General features: G+C 41.0%; 1 protein-coding gene across 6 annotated transcripts in view; it reads right to left on the reverse strand.

The window, feature by feature from the left end:
- The window catches only part of GANC (glucosidase alpha, neutral C), a 77,479-nt gene that overhangs the window by 18,131 nt on the left and 38,375 nt on the right, over positions 1-20,973 (reverse strand). For 5 of the 6 annotated variants that reach the window (XR_009453832.1, XR_009453838.1, XM_059704273.1 and 2 more), the window contains 9 exons: positions 16,996-17,231; positions 14,815-14,941; positions 13,651-13,730; positions 11,736-11,879; positions 9,205-9,301; positions 6,559-6,660; positions 4,849-5,092; positions 2,970-3,034; positions 148-224 (listed from right to left, as the gene is read on the reverse strand). Coding sequence is in view for 4 of the 6 variants with exons in the window: in XM_059704273.1 (XP_059560256.1) it covers positions 148-224; positions 2,970-3,034; positions 4,849-5,092; positions 6,559-6,660; positions 9,205-9,301; positions 11,736-11,879; positions 13,651-13,730; positions 14,815-14,941; positions 16,996-17,231 (1,172 nt within the window). In the remaining 2 variants the exon portion in view is untranslated. Of the gene's footprint in view, positions 1-147; positions 225-2,969; positions 3,035-4,848; positions 5,093-6,558; positions 6,661-9,204; positions 9,302-11,735; positions 11,880-13,650; positions 13,731-14,814; positions 14,942-16,995; positions 17,232-19,346; positions 20,237-20,973 lie in introns of those variants that run through there. The other variant, XM_059704298.1, reaches the window with a different exon arrangement.

Consider the following 20,973-nt stretch of genomic DNA (forward strand, 5'->3'; position numbering starts at 1 on the left):
ACTTATAAGAATCTTTAGTTGCTCTAGTCATTTGGGCTGTCTTTACAATTGCATGATGAAGAAATCTATTTTCTAACAGGGGCTAATTAATCAGAATGAAAAATAGATATGAGACATATAAAATATGTGACTGTCATTTACTCTTACCTCATTTGATCCTGGCAGAAACACATCAACCACAGTAGCTTTTGGCTCTGTGACTGGATGAACCAATAAAGCACTTCCTGAAAAATGGAGAAGAAATAAAGTTGAAAACAAAGTCTGAAAACATCCTTTCCTTTTAATTGAGTGCTTTTGTGGTTTTAAGGACCACTAGACTGTGAACTTCTTAAAGGTAGAGACCTTGGTGAGGTGAACCTATGATTCATCAGAGAGATGCATTGCTAGAACAAGGATAGGTGCTCACAGAGGTGACTATTATTGCCTGTCATCAATCCACTTACAGTATATTGAAGTTCTAGGGAGGGACCCACAGTCTCTTTTTGTGCATCACTGTGGCAAGTAGTTGGACAAACATAGCAGAGCATGGACGATGGGCAAGGTACAGAAGGTCACCAGGGTGAAAGCTCCAGGTGCCTAGCCATGGGCAAAACTGAGAAAACAAGGACCTCCCCCCTTTCCTCCCTAGTCATGTGGTTTACATCCCCTGAACATTCATATCGATGGCCATCTGATTCAAACCCTCCTCTGACCTTTCCTCCCTTGGCATATTGCTAGCTAGTCAAGTGGTTTTAGACATCCTTAGAGGGAGAAGAAGAGGGCAGGAGAATGGCCTCATAGGATTCCCTTGCATGACCACACCCTTAAGCATTGGGCCCTCAGGACAAGGAAGATCTGACCCACATCATAAAATCTTAGGAACAAAGTTCGGGTCTGTTGACTACAGGACAGAGTTTTGGTCAATCTAGAGGTGACATTTAGGCCTCAGTATGTTTCAGCTCCGGGCTAGAAAAGCAGCAAAACCAGATGGAGCAACACTGTGGTTGATATCAGAACCAGATGCAATGACTAATGACCCCCTCTCTTAGCTCTGACCAATCAGTGGAAAACATGACCCTGAAATGACACACCTGGAAAGCCAATGAATAGTCTATTGAGATCCTCTCCTGAGACCTCCCCAGAAATTTACCTTTAGGAAACAGATAAATCTTCTTAAGGTAAAGGAAGACAGCCCAGAGGGAGCCCACACCTTTCTTCCCTTTTTCTTTCTCAGGCATATATCTCTGCTCTCTTTCTCCTAAGTTCTAAGGATCCTGGCAAGACTTGCAACCAGGAGAGCAATGGACAGCAGCAACTCATCTTGGGGTAACCCCCCTGAGCCTGTCTCCAAGGCCCCCCTTTCTCGGACTTTTCAGTGAGGTAACAGCAGCTTCATCTTGGCTCACTCTGTCACTGACTTTTACTTCTCAGTGAGTCCACGTTGCCCAGCATGGCTCACTTTTTTCCTATAACGTCTCTAGAGAGCTAAAGCAGAGCACCATCTACTGTTGCTTCTTCTATCCTAAGCCCTTCCTTTGTTTCACTGTCACCAAATTTAATAAACATACTCTCAAAATCACCTAGACTCAGCTGAAATCTTTCCACACACTATAGGCCAGCCCGAGGCAGTCCCTCTCTGGACCTGGTGCCTTTCCAGTGACAAAACTGCTAGTATGTCAGTAATTTGAAAGCACCATCGCACTTGCCCAAGTGCCTCATTGTTTGCTATAAGTGATGTTGGTGATGGTGAGCCTACAATTATTATCTAGAAGTGTGGTCAGCATGGACATTCAGATCTTCTTCCTTGACTACAGGACAGAGTTTTGGTCAATCTAGAGATGACATTTAGGCCTCAGTGTGTTTCAGCTCCAGGCCAGAAAAGCAGCTAGACCAGATGGAGCAACACCATGGTTGACATCTGAACCATATGCACCGGGAAGGCTAAAATTCTCCTAAACACCATCTGCATTATCAATTTTGTTTTGGCCTTACTATCACATATGTATAAAATTCATCCATTTATGAATTCACTTATTTATTCTCTTATTTATTTGTTTGTTTATTTATTTTCTCGAGAGGAAAGGTGAGAGAGAGAAAGATAGAAACATCAATGATGAGAGAGAATCATTGATCGGTTGCCTCCTGCACACCCCCAACTGGGGATCAAGCCCACAACCCAGGCATGTGCCCTTGACCGGAATCGAACCTGGGACCCTTCAGTCTGCAGGCCGACTCTAGCCACTGAGCCAAACCAGCCAGGGCTATAAATCCACTCTTTAATTCAACAAATATTTAGAGTGCCTACTGAGTACTAGGCACTGTGCTGAGCTCTGGGGATATAGTGACAAATAAGGCAGACATGGTCCCTGCCCTCACGGAGTTTACAGTCAATGAAGACAGGTATTAAGTAAGTAATTACAAACTAATTAGAGTTCAGATGGATACCAAAAAGGCAGAGTAAAAATAAAATAAAAGTTATGTAATAGGAGGGATTGACTTGAATTTAAGTAGGTGGAACTAGGTCTTAGGAAGCAATTTTGGTCAGGAAATTTTACTCCAAGAAAGTTGCTATTTCAACTGAGAACTAAGGATGAGTGGAGACCTAAAGAGCAAGATGTTTTACATTTTGGGGTTTCCATTCTCTTGTTCCATCTTTTTGGCAATTCTGTTGAGCCTGGCTTTTTGAAGCTTATTGCCAAGATGATAGACTCCCATGTTCTAGATTTGGTGGTTAAAGGAGTGGACCCAGAACAAGATACCAATTGCATTCACAAATAGGATGGATTTATTTAAAGTTAATATGAGATGTGCTACATGACAACAGAATAGCTATGATTCCACTTAGCACTAAAAATCTTGGTGATGAAATTTCTTTTATTTTTTGGTTTTCTTGAAATTAGGGATTTATTTTAGTGCTCTTACACTAGAAAGTATAACAAGAACATGATTACAATATTTATCATAATTATAATTAATCAAGAAATGCTTACCCAGCATGTATTCATCTTCCACACCGAAAGTCTCTAATTCATCAGGGAACTCTACCCACAGAGGCCTGGGGTAAGAAAAAAAAAAATTCTTTCTTTAACATTAGATTCTTTTTACAATTCAATCACTAATACTTTCAGTTTTGTAACCATTCAAAGGAAATTAGAAAAAGCCAGGGCCAAGTCTCTTTTCATCTGTTTCAAGATTTTATGAGCAATTGCTATGATTACTCCTATTTTTATTATGTAAAAGAGCTATCAATTAGCTTAAACGTTTAAATGAAAGATTGAGAAATCTGGTACCTGCTATTTTTCCTTCTGATTGTTGAACTAGAAATAAATACTAGTTTGACAGGCAGAATCAGAAGTCCAAATGGCTAACACGTTTGGTGTAAACAAATTAAATGTTTGTAAAATCATTTTATAATGATATAAATTCTGTGCCATTTCTTTATGCTGTCACTGTCTTTCATGCATCCTTAATCATTACCTATTCAAATGAGAAGAACTGTTTTTTCTTGTTTTCAAACTGGCAACATTTTTAGAGGTTTGAGAAACTGTTGTGTGGTTTTTGTTTTATTGTTATTGTTGCACACAACGACCTAGAAGACATTTGGGCTTATAAAGAAAATTTTCAATATCTATGTATCTGAATATTAACTTAATGGTTCTAATAATATTTTTCAATTTCATGAGGAAATGATATTTTTTTAAAAATATATTTTATTGAGTTTCCACAGAGAGGAAAGGAGAGAGATAGAGAGTTAGAAACATCGATGAGAGAGAAACATCGACCAGCTGCCTCCTGCACACTCCCCACTGGGGATGTGCCCGCAACCAAGGTACATGCCCTTGACCGGAATCGAACCCGGGACCCTTCAGTCCGCAGGCCGACGCTCCATCCACTGAGCCAAACCGGTTTCGGCAGGAAATGATATTTTTAAACAAGAGACTTACTTTTAGTTTGTTCACTAGCCTTTGTAATAATGTATTCCCTTTCCTAATGGTAACAAAGCAGTGGTCTCTAAAGCTGGCTGATGTCTAGAATCACCAGCAAATTTTCTAACAAATATAGATCCCTGGAACCTTCCCAAAGAGATTCCTAGTAGGTCTGGAGGTGTGGCCTTAGAATTTGTGTGTGTGCGTTTTTTTAAAAATACATTTTATTGATTTTTTTTTTTTACAGAGAGGAAGGGAGAGAAATAGAGAGTTAGAAACATCGATGAGAGAGAAACATTGATCAGCTGCCTCCTGCACACCTCCTACTGGGGATGTGCCTGCAACCAAGGTACATGCCCTTGACCGGAATCGAACCTGGGACCCTTCAGTCCGCAGGCCGACGCTCTATCCACTAAGCCAAACCGGTTAGGGCAGAATCTGTGTTTTTTAAGAAGCTCCCAGATGATTCTGATCTGAGCCAGGTTTAGGAACGGAGGATCCAGGAGTCTTAGTATGTCTCTGTGTGATTCCTCCTCTAGTTTAAAAAAATACAATCAGAATATAATTTATACATCAGAAAAAATGGTTACCTCAGACTTGGAACAGTTTAGTTCCAAGGGTGAGATAGAGCTTAAGACTGGCAGAATAATGTTCTTCATAAGAGGATGCTTGTGGGTTAAATACTGAATGAATTCAGTTACAAAGTCATTTCATTTTTCTTTGAAAAAGCTCTATTTCTGTCCCATATCAAATATTAACACTTGAATCACAGAGTTATCTTCTGCTACCTCCACTGCCAGCACCCTGCTCACATAAGCTGAGGACATGATTAAACACATGGCTCTCCTTCACCTGTTCTCTTGATGTCACTGTGTAATTACTCCGTTCCCCAGTGGTTGGTTAGATTGTTTGCTGGGGCCTCCGACAGGTGAAGACTATTTACCTCATGATGGGTTCGGCAGTCACGTGTGCACAGTAGAACAGACAATACCAATAGGGCAGGAGGGTGTAACGCTCTCTGATGGCTTCTCTGATGAGCTGGGTGTGCTCCTTCCCAAAGAGCCAGGGTTCCCGTCGCTTGCTGTTTATGGTGGAATGGCCACGAAAGAAGGGCTGGTAGGCTCCGGCCTGGTACCAACGCACTAGCAGCTCCGCCTCTGGATCCCCCACGAAGCCGCCAACATCAGCTGATTCATTAGTCAAAGAAAGGTTTGTGAGCCCTGGCCAATGAGGCTCAGTGCTTAGAGTACTGAAGGGTTGTGGATTCGATTCCTGGTCAAGGGCATGTATCTGGGTTGGGGGTTTGCTCTCCACCCTTTGGTTGGGGAGCATGCGGGAGGCAACCAATCCATGTGTCTCTCTTACATTAAAGTTTTTCTCTCTCCCTCCCTTTTACTTTCTCTCTCTCTCTTCTCTCTCTCTCTCTCTCTCTCTCTCTCTCTCTCTCTCTCTCTCTCTCTCTCTGAAAAGCAATGGGAAAAAATATCCTTTGGTGAGGATTAAAAAAAGAAAGACTTGTGAGGCAACCAGGCTCTAATAAATGATGCGCTCAAGTAAAATAAGGCTTTGAAGACAGACAGAAGAAAGGTGTTGTGTATGCACTCAAAATGACACTGTGGCCTCAAATTAGGGAGCACACAGTAAAAAACTCTGCCTGTTGGGGATCTGATAGTATGCTCTTTTATATTCTATTCTTGTCAAAGGTCAGAGGCTTTACTGCAAGATCAACTTTCAGGTATGTTCCTGAACCCAGGTAACCCAGAAATTGCAAAATGTCTGTCGGAGTCCATGTCTGTATTTAGGGGTGGGTGGCAGTGGAGGGCTGGCAACTGACTTCCTTTGAAAGCAACAGCTAGGGCAAGATAAAAATTACACTTATTTTTGAAGTCTAACTGAAGTATGATTTTAGGAGGAACATTTATTATAGAAATAGCTAAAGAGAAACAGATAATGAGAATGAGAGGTTTAAGTAGAATTTCATGGTTAGTCCTTAAGCAGGATACATATTCCTTGTATGGACCAATGCCATAAAAACACATGTATCAAAAAGTGATAGTAAGTCACTTCTATTCCTAGAGAAAAGAAGGAGCAGCTGGATCTATGGTCATGCTGAGCACCTTCCATACTGAGATCTCTCATCTGCAGAGAATTATTAGGATTTGGGAAGGTGGCACACTAGAGAATCTTATTTTAACTAAATTTATCTTTCCCAAGAGCATATCTTTTTTTTTTTTTAACAGTAGAAACATGTCACAGAATTTTAAACTCGCAGAGTAAAAATGATTTCTGTAAGACTGATTTATTATTTGCAAAATTCTTTGTAGTTCTTTTCATTTTTTGTTCAAGAAGAAAGGCATGTTTCAGGACGAGAAACTCAGTTACCAAGAGTGGCTGAGGAAGCAGTAAGAGAATGAGGGAAAGCAGCACTCTAGCCCCACTCCTGCCTTTATGTCCTCAATTCAGATAAGACACAAAACAGCTCTGGAGCTACCCTTTCTCTCCTCTCTAATCCCCCCTTCACTTTCCTCATCTTTTCTTTCCGGCGTTTATCCCTATCCAAAACAGCCAATGAGAAGGGATTTGTGACCAGCTTTGACAAAAACACCCTCAGTTTTTATTTTCTCTCACTTCAAGCCTGAGAATATCACCTTACCTCCACAAAAAGAGATCCCAGTAACGCTGAGAGTGAGTAACATAGGGATCGAAATTTTCAGGTAACTCCATTTTGCTCTGTTGTCGCCTGTCCACACAGCACCTTTGGACACCGGTAACAAGGTATTTTTTAAAAAAAATCACCAATCAGCCCATGCCCTTGATTTCATGTTTAGATTCCTTATTTGTAATAGACAAAATTAATATAAAGGAATGCATTTCTTCCTTACCTTAAAATATACACATTCTGGCCTTCCAGAATGAAAATATATTAATTTTCTAATGTGAAAAAGTTATTAAAATCAACAAAAGAAATTGCAAAAATATTCTGAAATCACTTATTTTGAAGTCTAACTGAAGTCTGATTTTAGGAGGAACATTTAAAAAATCAACTTTACTAAGATATAATTTACATGCTCTAACCGGTTTGGCTCAGTGGATAGAGAGTCGGCTTGAGAACTGAAGGGTCCCAGGTTCGATTCCGGTCAAAGGCATGTACCTTGGTTGCAGGCAACATCCCCAGTGGGGGGTGTGCAGGAGGCAGCTGATCAATGTTTCTCTCTCTCTCTCATTGATGTTTCTGACTCTCTATCCCTCTCCCTTCCTCTCTGTAAAAAAAAAAAATCAATAAAATATTTATTTTTAAAAAGATATAATTTACAAACAATAAAAGCACATATTTTAAAGCGAAGAGTTTGATGAGTTTTTAAAATGTGTGCACCATGTAACCATCACCACAAGCAGGGTATAGAACATTTCCATAACAGCGAAAGTTTCCATCTTTTCAGCCAATTACCCCCACCTTACCCAACCATTGATTTGATTTCTATGACTATTAAAGTAGTCTTTTCTAGAATCCTATATAATAAAAGCCTAATATACTAAGTATCCAACTTTTGGACTGTTCGACCAGTTGCTATGACGCACAATGACCACTAGGGGGCAGACACTCCAACCTCATCTTTTCTTGCTGCTGGGGTCTGGCCGATCGGGACTGGTTGAGATGGGCCAGACACACCCTGGAGCTCTCCCACGGTCCCTCCCCGGTGCCGACCATACACTGGTGGGGTCCCTTGGCCTGGCCTGTGCCCTCTTGCATCCGGGACCCCTTGGGGGATGTCAGAAAGCCAGTTTCAGCCTGATTCCCCCAGGCCTACGGGGATCAGGCCGAAACTGGCAGCCAGGCAGGAGCCTGAGCCCAGCTGGGCACCGCCCTGCTCCTGCTCATTCCTGCCCCACTGCATCAGCTGCCACTTGGTAGTGCTGCCACAGAGGCGGGAGAGGCTCGCACTGCTGCAGCTGTGCTCGCCAGCCACTGTGGGAATGCATTGACCACCACGGGGCAGCTCCTGCGTTGAGAGTCTGCCCCCTGGTGGTAAGTGCACATCATAGCTAACAGTCGATAGGTCAAGTGGTTGAGTACTCAACCAGTTGCTTAAGCTTTTATATATATCCTATATAATAAAACCCTAATATATAAATGGACTAAATGGTGAAACAACTGGTGGAATGACTGGTTGCTATGATGCGCACTGAACACCAGGGGGCAGATGCTCAACACAGGAGCTGCCCCCTAGTGGTCAGTGCGCTCCCATAGGGGGAGCACCACTCAGCCAGAAGCCAGACTGTGAGAGCCCCGGACTGTGAGAGGAATGTCTGACTGCTGGCTTAGGCTCGACCCCCAGGGGGATCGGGACTAAGCCAGCAGGTGGACATCCCCTGAGGGGTTCTGGAGTGCGAGTGGGTGCAGGCCATGCTGAGGGATCCCCCATCCCCAGCGCACAAATTTTGTGCACCAGGCTTCTAGTAGATACACACACACACACACACACACACACACACACAAAATAAAGATGACATATAAATATATTTAGGCTTTTTTTTTTATCATGATGGCAAACATTTTCTCATGCAATTAAGGCTATTTTAAATAACTTTATGACAGTCTAACATATAAATATACTATAGTTTTATAACTATTCCCTTACATATTTGGATTTTTTCTTTTTTTGTTTCAAGAACTAATACTGTGGTGAGCAAATCTGTACATGAATTCTGCTTAAGGTGACAATATTTTAGCCTTTTCTTGAGTACCACAGGGGCTGGTTTTCAGGGGTGGAGTAGGAGGCCTAGTAATGGCTATGTACAGTAAAGGCTGGATTCTTCAAACAGGAACCTAAGCTCCCAGTTATTTGTGCCTGGGGACTTAAGATAGCCTTCCTGCCACAGCGTGGTAAAGTTGAACTAGATCTGCATTAGCTAGTAAACCAGATCCAGTTATAGATGACCCTGACCATAAGCCACAGCTAGGTCTATTTTAAGGCATATTGCTGAGTGAAACAGGTGGTTGAAGGAATGTGTTAGAAGTGTATTTTCCCTGGTTTTGATAAATCAAAGAGACAGGATCAGAGATCACCATTCCCGCAAACAGATACTCTGAAGTCATTCACCCAAAAATTAAGTGGCCATTTTTTCAGTGGGAAATGAGTAATTAAACTTTATTAAAATTGGTTTACTCTGATCATAGGACAAAAATACATACTTCAGGGCACATCTAAGGCCTGCCTAATGGCTACTGAAAAGGAAGGCATTAATAGCTCTATAAAGACTTGTGTTTTTAAGTCTGATCGTATGAGCCATTTCTTACCATACTTTTGTGATCCAGCAAAGAAAGAGCGTGTAAGAACAAAGGGTCTCTCCTTTCCCCTAGATCGTTGTATCAGTCCTTCTGCAGTAGCCTTTTGCTATAAAGTCAAAGGAGAAAAATGTCAAACAGATGATTGGTCTAGGGCATTGTGTAGACATCCCCAAGAAACTACTTAACATGTAAAAAACAAACAGTAGGTGGGAATATGAAATGGGAAATATTAAAATAAATCCATCAAACAATTTTTATGATATAATGAAACTATTCTAAATTCCCTTATTAAAATAATGAAAAATTTATTTGATTAAAATAGCAATGAAATTATCTATATATATAAAAGGCTAAGTGTCCGTCTGACTGGTAGCTATGATGTGCACTGACCACCAGGGAGCAGATGCTAAATGCAGGAGCTGCCATAACATGCACTGGCCTTTTAAAAATAAATGGCACCACAGACCTGGCGCTAACAAACCAACCCTCGGCTTCCCCCAAGTGGGACACAGACCCCGCCACCAACCCAGAGCAACACCTCACCAAATCACAGCCAATGCTGCCAAGACCCATGGCACAAAATGCAGCCGACAGCCCAGCCCAGAAACAGTGGCTGTGTTGCCAGTTAATGACATCACACAGCAATGCCCGACTTCCTCTCCCTAGAGACTAGCATCCTTGGAGTTTCTTTAGCCCAGGAACCCGACTTGCCTTATAGCCAAGTGCAAACATTTTACAGTTTAACCCAATGTTTGTCATGCATTTTCCCTACCTCATCTCATTTCCCATGCCTCATCAGAAGTCCTGGAGTAGGTAGATAGGAGACTCGGTAGACTCCTATTTTCTTTTCATTAGCAAGATGCGAATGGCAATATTAAAATATTTCTTCTAATGAATTTCCTTTCAATGTGCACAAATCTGTGCACCGGGGCACTAGTCCTATATAATAAAAGGCTAATATGCAAATTGACCGAACAGCAGAACAACTGTCGCTATGACGTGCGCTGGCCACCAGGGGCAGCTGCCCCCTGGTGGTCAGTGTGCTCCCACAGGGGAGCACTGCTCAGCCAGAAGACGGCTCACGGCTGGTAAATGCAGCAGTGGTGGCAGGAGCCTCTCCTGCCTCCGCAGCAGAGCTAGGGATGTATGACTGACAGCTTAAGCCCACTCTCCACAGGGAGCTGGACATCCCCCAAGGGCTCCCGGACTGCGAGAGGGCACAGGCTAGGCTGAGGGGCCCTCCCCCCTCACAAGTGCATGAATTTTTTGCACTGGGACTCTAGTATATTATAAAAGCCTAAGCAACCGAATGACCAAAGAACCGAATGACCATTTGACCGGTTGCTATGATGCGCACTGACCACCAGAGGGCAGACGCTCAATGCAGGAGCTGCCCCGTGGTGGTCAGTGCGTTACCATAGCGGGTGCACTGCTCAGCTGACTGACAGGCACCAGACACCGGGCTCACGGCTGGCGAGCACAGCTGTGGCAGCGTGAGCCTCTCCTGCCTCTGTGGCAGCACGCTACCTAGCAGCAGCCACATCAGGCGCAGCAGGGCCGGGATGAGCAGGAGCGGCACGGTGCCTGGCCGTCTGCCACTTTGTGCACTACTACACACTATTACAAAAATTGGGATGTTGGACTCCCAATTTCAGCCTGATCCCCACAGGCCAGACCAAACCTTTTGGTGCTTACTATTATCAGGCATTTTATAAGATTTTCTCTTATAATCTACACAACAACCTCTGAGACAGTCTTCATTAATGAAAAAAAAAACACTGAGATTCAGAGAGGTTAAGTGACTGGCTCTGGCCTACATAAGGAAATTTGCTAAAGTCGTCTGCAATTATAGCAAGAGGCTATTAGAGAAGTAAACACAGAAAACCAAGCTATACCTAGCCAGCAGCTCCCACTGGAAAATACCAGTTCGTGGGAGGGCCATAAGAACAGTTACATTCTGAAAATAACAGAGAACCACAGGTATAAATTAGGGCCAGTGACTACCAAGTAGTATCTCTATACATGCCTGGGTCTTTTAGATGTGATTGGCCAATGGAAGACAATATGAGAAAGCTAAGTACTTAAGAACGATTTTCTACATTTAAAAAGTATACTTATGAAATTGTGTATGTGTGTTCTAAATCTTACTCCCCTGGTATAAATGTAAGACTTAATGTATTTAGAAATTTGTGAAATTTCAAAACATTTGTCCTAATTGCCTTTATGTATTTACACATGGTTTGTTTACTTCAATAAAAGTTTTGAGGTAGCATCCAATACCATTTACTAATGGCTCCTGTCAAGGAAGATGTTTCTATGTTACCATTAATCTTACAATATAAATTCATCAAGTTCATTATAGAAGGCAAAGGTACAAAAGGAAAAATGAGTCTTATATTGGCTGCAACCTGGTAAGACTCATTGCAGAAAAGACACACAAAGAGAAATGAACAGTATAGTATGGCTATTACAAAGGAAACAACTTTCAGCCCAAAAGGCAGGGTACATGGGTACAGTTGGCTTCTTCTTGGCTCTCTTACCTGATAAAAGCCATAGATGTTGTGAAGTTCTCTGTGCTCCCAGTTGCCATGATGAATGGCATTCTTATGCATGGTTTGCTCGGGCCCTCTAAAGACCGAGGGCTCATTCATGTCATTCCATATGTAGAGGATGTCAGTAGATCCCTAGGAAAGAAATCTTGGTCAAGGTACTACTTCTATAGTGAGTATGTTAATATGACAGCTGCTCCTATTCCTCTTTCCTACTCCATTTCATTTATTATTCATTATGTTTATTATCTGTGCTCTGTCCTCAGCTCCACTGCTAGAATAAAAAGCTCTTCTGGGCAGGGAGTTCATTGATATATCCCAAACACTTGAACCATAGAAGGTTTTCAATAAGTATTTGTTGATGAATGAAAGAATGCTGTGCTTTATTGTCTGTGAAATACATATTGCCCAGCAAGTCTCCTCCTAGGTCTATCTGGAGAACCCCCACAGGAAAGGTTGTGAACGATCACAATTAAGCTCTATATCATCCATCATCTGCTACAACTCTTAACTCAGAGAAGGGCAGTTGTAGTTATACATGATAAAATTCTGCTTTTCCTCGAATACTTTGAAAAATTTTATAGTTAAGATGCCTTCTTGTTAGTATGATCTATAGTTTATATTCTACATACAACTAGTCAATATAGAGTGAGAAGGGGCTATTGAGTCATCTAGTCATGGTCTTACAATCTCTTTATAGAATCCCTGGTCTCTCAGCATTTGACTTGATAGCTACTGTGACAAGGAGTCCCTCAGGCAGCTCATTCCATTATTTTATGAATGGTAACATTCTCTCACAGGGTCTAGCTTGATTTCTGGAATACCACAGAATACATCTGTTGCCTCACCCATATGACAGTCTTCCAAATGCCTAAAGGAGGCTTATGTGTTTTCTTTTGACTCTACCTTTATTTCTAAATGTGTATGTCTACGAACAAGGCTATATGGTTTTCAATATTTAACTACCTTGACTCTTCTTCTTTAGCACCCTCTAGGGCAAGGTTGGCAATCTTTTTCTGAAAAGAGCCAGTTTTTTAACTTTGTGGGCCATAAGATCTCTTTTTCAGTAACTCAACTCTGCTTTGGTAATGTGAAAGCTGTAGACAACAGGGAAATGAATGAGCATGTGGTTCAAGTGTTGTTCATACTGCTCTTAGTTATTTTCTGTGTCCTAATACATGATGCTCAGAAACTAGCATTGAATGGTTAAGAGCTGGGTTTGGAACAAAAAGGACTGAGTTCAAATCTTGGGCCTGCCACTTACTAGATGGGTGAACTTAGCAGGTTTTTAAATTTGTTTATGTCTCAATTTCCTCATCTGTGGGAATAGAGTTATAGTTCTAACTTCAGAGGGTTATTGTGAAGATAAAAATGGCATATGCACAGAAAGTGTTTAGCACACTATGGCACATAGAAAATACTCAAATTTATATTAGACATCACTATCATCATCACAATTGGTTGAAAACAGTTCTCTAGATGTGGCCTCTCCTTTTTTCTCAGTGGATTTTATAAGATTTAGGAATCAATTTATTATTATAACTTACTTTTAATGACATACTTTGCAAGATATTTCCACATATATCATCACCTTTAAATAATAGTTATAAAATGCTATTTTATATAAAAAAGTATATAGTAATTTGAAAATGTAATACATCTATATAATTAAGTACTTTGATATATTGTACTAGAGGTCAAAATCATAGCTTTTTGCATTTAATAATACACATGGCATCTCTCCCAGCACCACCAAAGTCTGTAATGTGATTCCACCCTTCCCTTTTCATACAAGCATTATTTATTAGGGGCTACTCAATGAAGCAGTATAATTCTATTCAATCACTTCTTTTCATTCTTTCATCATTTCAAGTAACTAGGAAAGAGCAAATGAATAAAAACTTACCTGATAAACAGAAAAAGCAAAAAGACCTGAATACCACTCTCTGACCTTGGGGTTGGTGAAATCCAGGTAAGAGGAGAGACCTGTAGAGTTACAAGAGAAGACAGCCTGTTAGGAACAGTGGTCCTCATGGTAAGATGTGTTGTAAGGAGGACTATCAGATGTGAAAGCTTGGTAGTCAATGGGCATCAAACATAAAAATCAGCTGATACAGAGGCATGGTCTGGCGAGAAGCGAATGAAGGTAATGCTGGACTCCAGTGACAATCTACTAGACCTTTCAACCCAGGGGCATGCCGATGAACAAGTATCAAGGTGGAGCCTGTCCTTCACTGACATAGCCCAAAGGATGGCAAGTAGTCTGTAGTGACCCGCCTGTCCTTAAAAAGAACAGAGAAGTGTTGATCACTGATAAAAGGGGGGCATTCCTGGGTTTTCTGTACTGTGCAAGGAGTTATGATAGAGTGCTACGCTGTGATAGAGTAGTGATTTGCTCAAGGAGCCTCTACCAAGGCTTTAAACTAATAATTTCTGAAAGGAATTTTCCAGAGTTGCCAGAGGCAGCTGAGGTCACTCACAAAAGTCTGGAAGTCAAAAGGTTGGGCTAACAGGGCAAAGACGAATGGCAGGGGGAGAGACTGCAGGGCCCTTTTTCTTTTAAAAAATGTATTTTTTATTGATTTCAGAGAGGAAGAGGGAGAGGGAGAGATAGAAACATCAATGATGAGAGAGAATCATTGCTGGGCAGCTTCCTGCATGCGCCCTGTTGGGGATCAAGCCTGAAACCCAGGCACGTGTCCTGACTGGGAATCGAACCATGACCTCCTGGTTCATAGTTCTATGCTCAACCAATGAGCCATACCAGCCAGGTTGCCCTTTTTCTTTCTTTTTCTTTGTCTCCTTTTCTCATTCCTTGGTTTTTCATTTTTATTTGCTTAGAGAAATAGCATGCTAGAGGTTTGCTTATTTTTTATTCACCCATTGACTGATAAATGGATACATTGTACACTGTATCAGTATTATGAAAGATATAAAAGAAGGTAGTACCATTTCTTAAAGGAGCTTAAAATGTAGCAAAAGATATCTACAAGGAATAAGAACAGTGGTTATGAAACCTTCATTAGTTGGGACGAAACAAGGTAAATAGGTGTATAAAGTAGTATCTCACCTGGCCAACATATCCCTTCAAAGTCTCCTCCTCCATGATTCCTCACAAAGTAGCCCTGTTCTTTGGCCATAGCGTACACTGAGTAGTCAGGATCAATCTTGATATGCGGGTCACTGATGACCACAAGCTATCAGGAGGACATAAAGGTTTGTTTCACATGAGCCATATATTCATTTCTATGTTTTCATCATAGTTCTTGGGTTCAAATTTTACTCAGAAACAACTACTACTAGCAGTGAAGTATTCTATGTGCTTACAGAAATACAGATTGATGTCAAAACAGGCCATTGCTCTTTTATAGTTATTGCTGCTTAACCAATAAATTTTTTAAAAATAGCATTGAGCTTCTATCTGTCTGCGGTGCTGGGTGCTCTACATAAAAGAGTAAATAAGCAAGGTCTCTGATTCCTAGACATGTAGAAGCTAACATAACACTGACAAAAGCAAACATTAAAGAAAATAGGAGAACAGCATGTTAAAAACCCAAAGGTATAGGCATATTGAGGAAGTAAGTCTGAGAAAAGCTGTGATCACAACTGTGTTCCTACCACCTCTCGTTGCCTTTCTAACACCATTCTTTTGTTTGGTTGTTTGCTTGTGTGTGTGTTTTTTTTTTGTTGTTGTTGTTAGTTCTCACCTGAGGATATTTTCCATTGATTTTTAGAGTGGAAGAGAGAAAGACAGAGAGAAACATCGATGTGAGAGAAACACATCGATTGGTTACCTCCTCATGCGCCCTGACCTGGGCCCAGGCCGGGGGGGAGTCTGCAACCAAGGTATGTGCCCTTGACCAGAATCAAACCCAGGACCCTTTGGTCCACAGGCCGATGCTCTATCCACTGAGCCAAACCAGCTAGGGCTCTAACACCCATTCTTTTTTTTTTTTTTTTAAAATCTATTTTATTGATTTTTTACAGAAAGGAAGGGATAGGGATAGAGAGTTAGAAACATAGATGAGAGAGAAACATCGATCAGCTGCCTCCTGCACACTTCCCGCTGGGGATGTGCCCGCAACCGAGGTACATGCCCCTGACCGGAATCGAACCTGGAACCCTTCAGTCCGCAGGCCGACGCTCTATCCACTGAGCCAAACCAGTCAGGGCTAACACCCATTCTTTACACCTCGTCTCGAACCTCAAAACCATTTTATTTAACTAGAACAACCTTCTAATCATCCTTCCTCATATCTATTTAAATCTATTATACATACTGACATTTAATTTTCCAGTGCTATTACCACCACTACCCTTGCATTATATACTTTCCAGTGTCCTTTTCCTTCCCCATTTTCTGTTTTAGTTCTTTCCTTGGCCAGATTGACAGGAGGAATCCATCAGGGAGGCATGCAGGAAAAATGGAGTAATAAAAAATCAACTCTGTTTTTCATGGACTGTTAAGAGCTTTCAAGCCCACCACTCGCCCTGACCTTTCTTCCTACATCTGTGCCTGCCGACAAAGAAAGCCCTGATGCTCCCTGCTTTGGTGCCAGCAGAAAGTTCAAGCTACACAAGCCCTGGCCCGTGCACAGGGATCTTCACCCCAGCCTAAGCCTCTAATCATGGTAAAAGCTGAGCTGGTCTCCTTCCCAGCTCTCTCAGGACCATTTCAAATGATCTTGGGAGCCAGCCTTACTCCCCCAGAATGCCTTACTATGTGACTAATTAATATTTCTAAATTACTTATTATTTTTTAAACTTTATTTTTATTTGTTGACACTATTACAGATATCCCCATTACCTGACCTTCTTCCTTTGCCCACCTCCACCCAGCCGCTGCCCCTTTCCCTCTGGCCATCAACATACTGTTGTCTGTGTCTATGGGTTATCAATATATGTTCTTTGACTAATTAATCTTGGTACCTGTGTGATGTCATCAATCTCGACATCAGAACCAAATTTCGCATGGGTAGGGGAATCCATCACACTATTACATGGGTGGCCATAATAACTGGCCTGAATGCTAGGCCCCTTCATCCTTATGGAGACCTAGACAACTAACGCAGGGATGGATGGTGTTGCCACCTTTTCACCATTACTTTTCTGTTATCACAGTTTCAAAATGCATTTGAAGGTACTATTTTCATGGCCGTTTTAAAAATCAGATAGTTCTCCACTTATGTATCAAATCAGGTTTTAAAATGTGCTTGTAACTAAAAGGTTCAGAAATGTTGGTTCATTCTACCTTGCGTTTTTTGTTTCGGAGCAGCTCCTGCATCCTTTTGGGGTTGGGGAATCTTTTCTTGTCCCAGGTGAAGTACCTTTTGCCCTCGGTGTGCTCTATGTCCAGCCACATGACATCATAAGGAATGTCATGTTTGTCAAATCCTGCATCCACTGCTTTTACATCCTGCTCATCTTCATAGTTCCAGCGGCACTGGTGGTACCCCAAGGAGAAGAGAGGGGGCATGGCTTGTGTGCCTAAAAGAAGACAATAACAACTGAGCCGACTACCACCACAATAATTCTGTATTTGTTAAAACATTTTCTAAACGCCGACAGGATCCAAGCACTCAGCTTGGTAGTTAGACTCCCACTTCTAGGAATACATCCTAAGAAACCCAAAACACCAGAAAGAATGCATGCACCCCTATGTTCATAGCAGAATTTATTCCCTTCTTATTTCCATAGCACTAGGCTGATGCCTTTAACATAGCACTTATATCTCAGAGCACAGCAGTTCGTTTACATGCCTGCCTCTTCAGTCAAATTGTTACAGAAACTCTATAGCCAGTAAGCAACAACTTTCCATTACCTATTTCAGTGATGGCGAACCTATGACACGCGTGTCAGAAGTGACACGTGAACACATTTTTTTGGTTGATTTTTCTTTGTTAAATGGCATTTAAATATATAAAATAAATATCAAAAATATAAGTCTTTGTTTTACTATGGTTGCAAATATCAAAAAAGTTCTGTATGTGACATGGCACCAGAGTTAAGTTAGGGTTTTCAAAATGCTGACACGCCGAGCTCAAAAGGTTCGCCATCACTGACCTCTTTCATCCTCCAGCCCTTGGTAACTGCTAATTTACTTTCTGTCTCTATAAACTTGCCTATTGTAGGTACTTCTTATAAGTGGAATCATATAATATTTGTCCTTTTGTGTCTGGCTTATTTCATTTTGCATAATTTTTTCAAGGTTCATCCATGTTGCAAGTATCAGAACTTCATTCCTTATTATGGCTGACTAATATTCCATTTTATGTATATACTAGTGGCCCGGTGCATGAAATTCGTGCACATTAAAAGGGAATTAATTAGAGAAAATATTTTAATATTACTATTTGCCCTTTCTCTATAATAGAAGTGTCAGAGAGAAAAGAAAATTAGTAAAATGTATATGAAAATAATATATAAATTTATTAATAAACTGGGCAGGGATGCACGCAGGCAGCATCACGTCCCTGGCCGGGACACAGGCAGGCAGCTTCACCTCAGCACTGGGTGGGGACACACGCAGGCAGCGCCATGTCCCAGGTCAGGGACGCACACAGGCAGTGTCACGTCAGCGCTGGGCAGGCCTGCGCACGCTTCCACCGGGGGCCGCCTCTGCCAGGGGCCGCCCCTGGGCCAGGCAGCACGGAGGCCCTACTAGTGATGACAGTCCCCGCCACCGGCTCCTGCTATGCATGCCTCCTGCTGAGAGGTCATGACATTATGGCGTCCTGGACAATTTGCATATTCCTCTATTATTATATAGGATTACATTTTGTTTATCCATTCATCTTTTTTTATCCATTCATCTTTTTTTTAATTTCAAGAAAAATGATTTTAAATATAATAATGTTACATGCAATAAACCTTAATATTTTTTAAAATATATTTTTATTGATTTTTTACAGAGAGGAAGGGAGAGGGATAGAGAGCTAGAAACATCAATAAGAGAGAGACATTGATCAGCTGCCTCCTGTACACCCCCCATTGGGGACGTGCCCGCAACCAAGGTACATGCCCTTTACCAGAATTGAATCTGGGACCCTTCAGTCTGTAGGCCGACGCTCTATCCACTAAGCCAAACCAGTTAGGGCAAAACCTTAATATTTTAAGAAAAACTATCTTAAATATAGTAATGTTACATGTAATAAACATTAATCGCTCACCCTAACCGGTTTGGCTCAGTGGATAGAGCGTCAGCCTGCAGACTCAAGGGTCCCAGGTTCGATTTCAGTCAAGGGCATGTACCTTCGTTGCGGGCACATCCCTGGGGCGGGTGTGTGTGTATCTGTGTGTGTGTGTGCAGGATGCAGCTGATCGATGTTTCTCTCTCATTGATGTTTCTGACTCTCTATCTCTCTCCCTTTCTCTCTGTAAAAAAAAATCAATAAAATATATTTTAAAAAAACATTAATAGCTCAAGAAAAACGATTTTAAATATAATGTTACATGCAATAAACACCAATTATTCAAGAAAAATTATCTTACATATAATAATATTATATGCATAAACATTAATATTTCAAGAATAAAAGGATTTTAAGTATAATAATATCACCAAAACTGTACTAACATAATATGATATCATAAAAGTTGTAGGAAATATTAAAAAGCTGCAAGTAACAGGAATACTTCTATTATATTCTAGTATATTTTTCCCCCTCTGGCTTTATTTTTGTTCATCAGTTTATGTTGTTCATTATATTTCACAAATGAGTGAGATTATATGATATTTATCTTTCTCCAACTGGGTTATTTCACTTAGCAGGATGCTTTTAAAGTTTATTTTGTTGGATATGAGTATTGCTACTCCAGCTTTTTTTTCCTTTTCCATTTGCATGGAAAAATTTATCCATCCCTTCACTTTCATCCTGTGTGTGTCTTTGTTTTCTCTTGTAGACAGCATATAGTCGGGTCATGTTTTTGTATCCATTCAGCTACACTACACCTTTTGATTGGAGCATTTAATCTATTTACATTTAGGGTTATCATTGAGAGGTCCTTCTTTATAGCCATTTTAATTCTGTACGGCTAGGTTTCTCTCTTTGTTTCTTCTCTCAGCAATCCTTTACAGCAATCCCTTTAGCATTTCTTGTAATGCTGGCTTGGTTGTGATGAACTCCTTTAGCCTTTCTGGGAAGCTCTTTATTTAACCATCTATTTTGCATGATAGCCTTGCTGAATATAGTAATCTTGGTCTCAGATCCTTGCTTTCCATTACCTTGAGAACTTCATGCCATTCCCTTCTGGCCTGTAGAGTTTCTGATGAGAAATCAGGTGTCAGCCTTATGGGAACTCCTTTGTAGGTAATAGTTTTCTTTTCAATATCAAATATATGATTTGCAAACATTTTCTCTCATTCTATAGGTTGCCTTTTCACTTCAAAACTTTTAATGAAGTCCAACTTATCTCTTTTTTTTGCTCATGATTTTGTTGTCATATCTAAGAATCTGTTGCCAAATCCAAGGTCATGAAGAGTTACCCATTTTCTTTTTAAAAAAATATTGTTTTTTATTGATTTTAAAGAGAAAGAGGGAGAGCGAGATAGAAACATCAATTATGAGAGAGAATCATTGATTAGCTGACTCCTGCTCTACAATGGGGATCAAGCCCGCAACCCAGATATGTGCCCTGACTGTGAATCCAACCATGACTTCCTGGTTCATAGCTGATGTTCAACCACTGAGCAACGCTGGCCGGGTGATTTACCCATTTTCTTCTAAGAATTTTATGGTGTTAGCTCTGACATTTTTCTGTCCATTTTGAGTTACTTTTTTTGTGTATGGTGTGAGGTAGGGTTCCAACTTCATTCTTTTAAAAAAAATATATTTTATTGATTTTTACAGAGAAGAAGGAAGAGAGATAGAGAGTTAGAAACATCGATGAGAGAGAAACATCGATCAGCTGCCTCCTGCACACTCCCTACTGGGTATGTGCCTGCAACCAAGGTACATGCCCTTGACCAAAATTGAACCTGGGACCCTTGAGTCTGCCGGTTGATGCTCTATCCACTGAGCCAAACCGGTTAGGACCCAACTTCATTCTTTTGCATGTGGATATCTAACTGTCCCAGAACCATGTGTTTAAGAGACTATTCATTCCCACATTGAATGGTCTTGAACCTGTGTTGAAAATCACTTGGCCAGAGATGTATGGGTTTATTTCTAGCCTTTAATTCTACTCCACTGATCCAAATGTCTTATCCATATTCCAGTAACATACTATT

The sequence above is a fragment of the Myotis daubentonii genome, chromosome 1, assembly GCF_963259705.1.
Source record: "Myotis daubentonii chromosome 1, mMyoDau2.1, whole genome shotgun sequence".
Classification (NCBI taxonomy): domain Eukaryota; kingdom Metazoa; phylum Chordata; class Mammalia; order Chiroptera; family Vespertilionidae; genus Myotis; species Myotis daubentonii.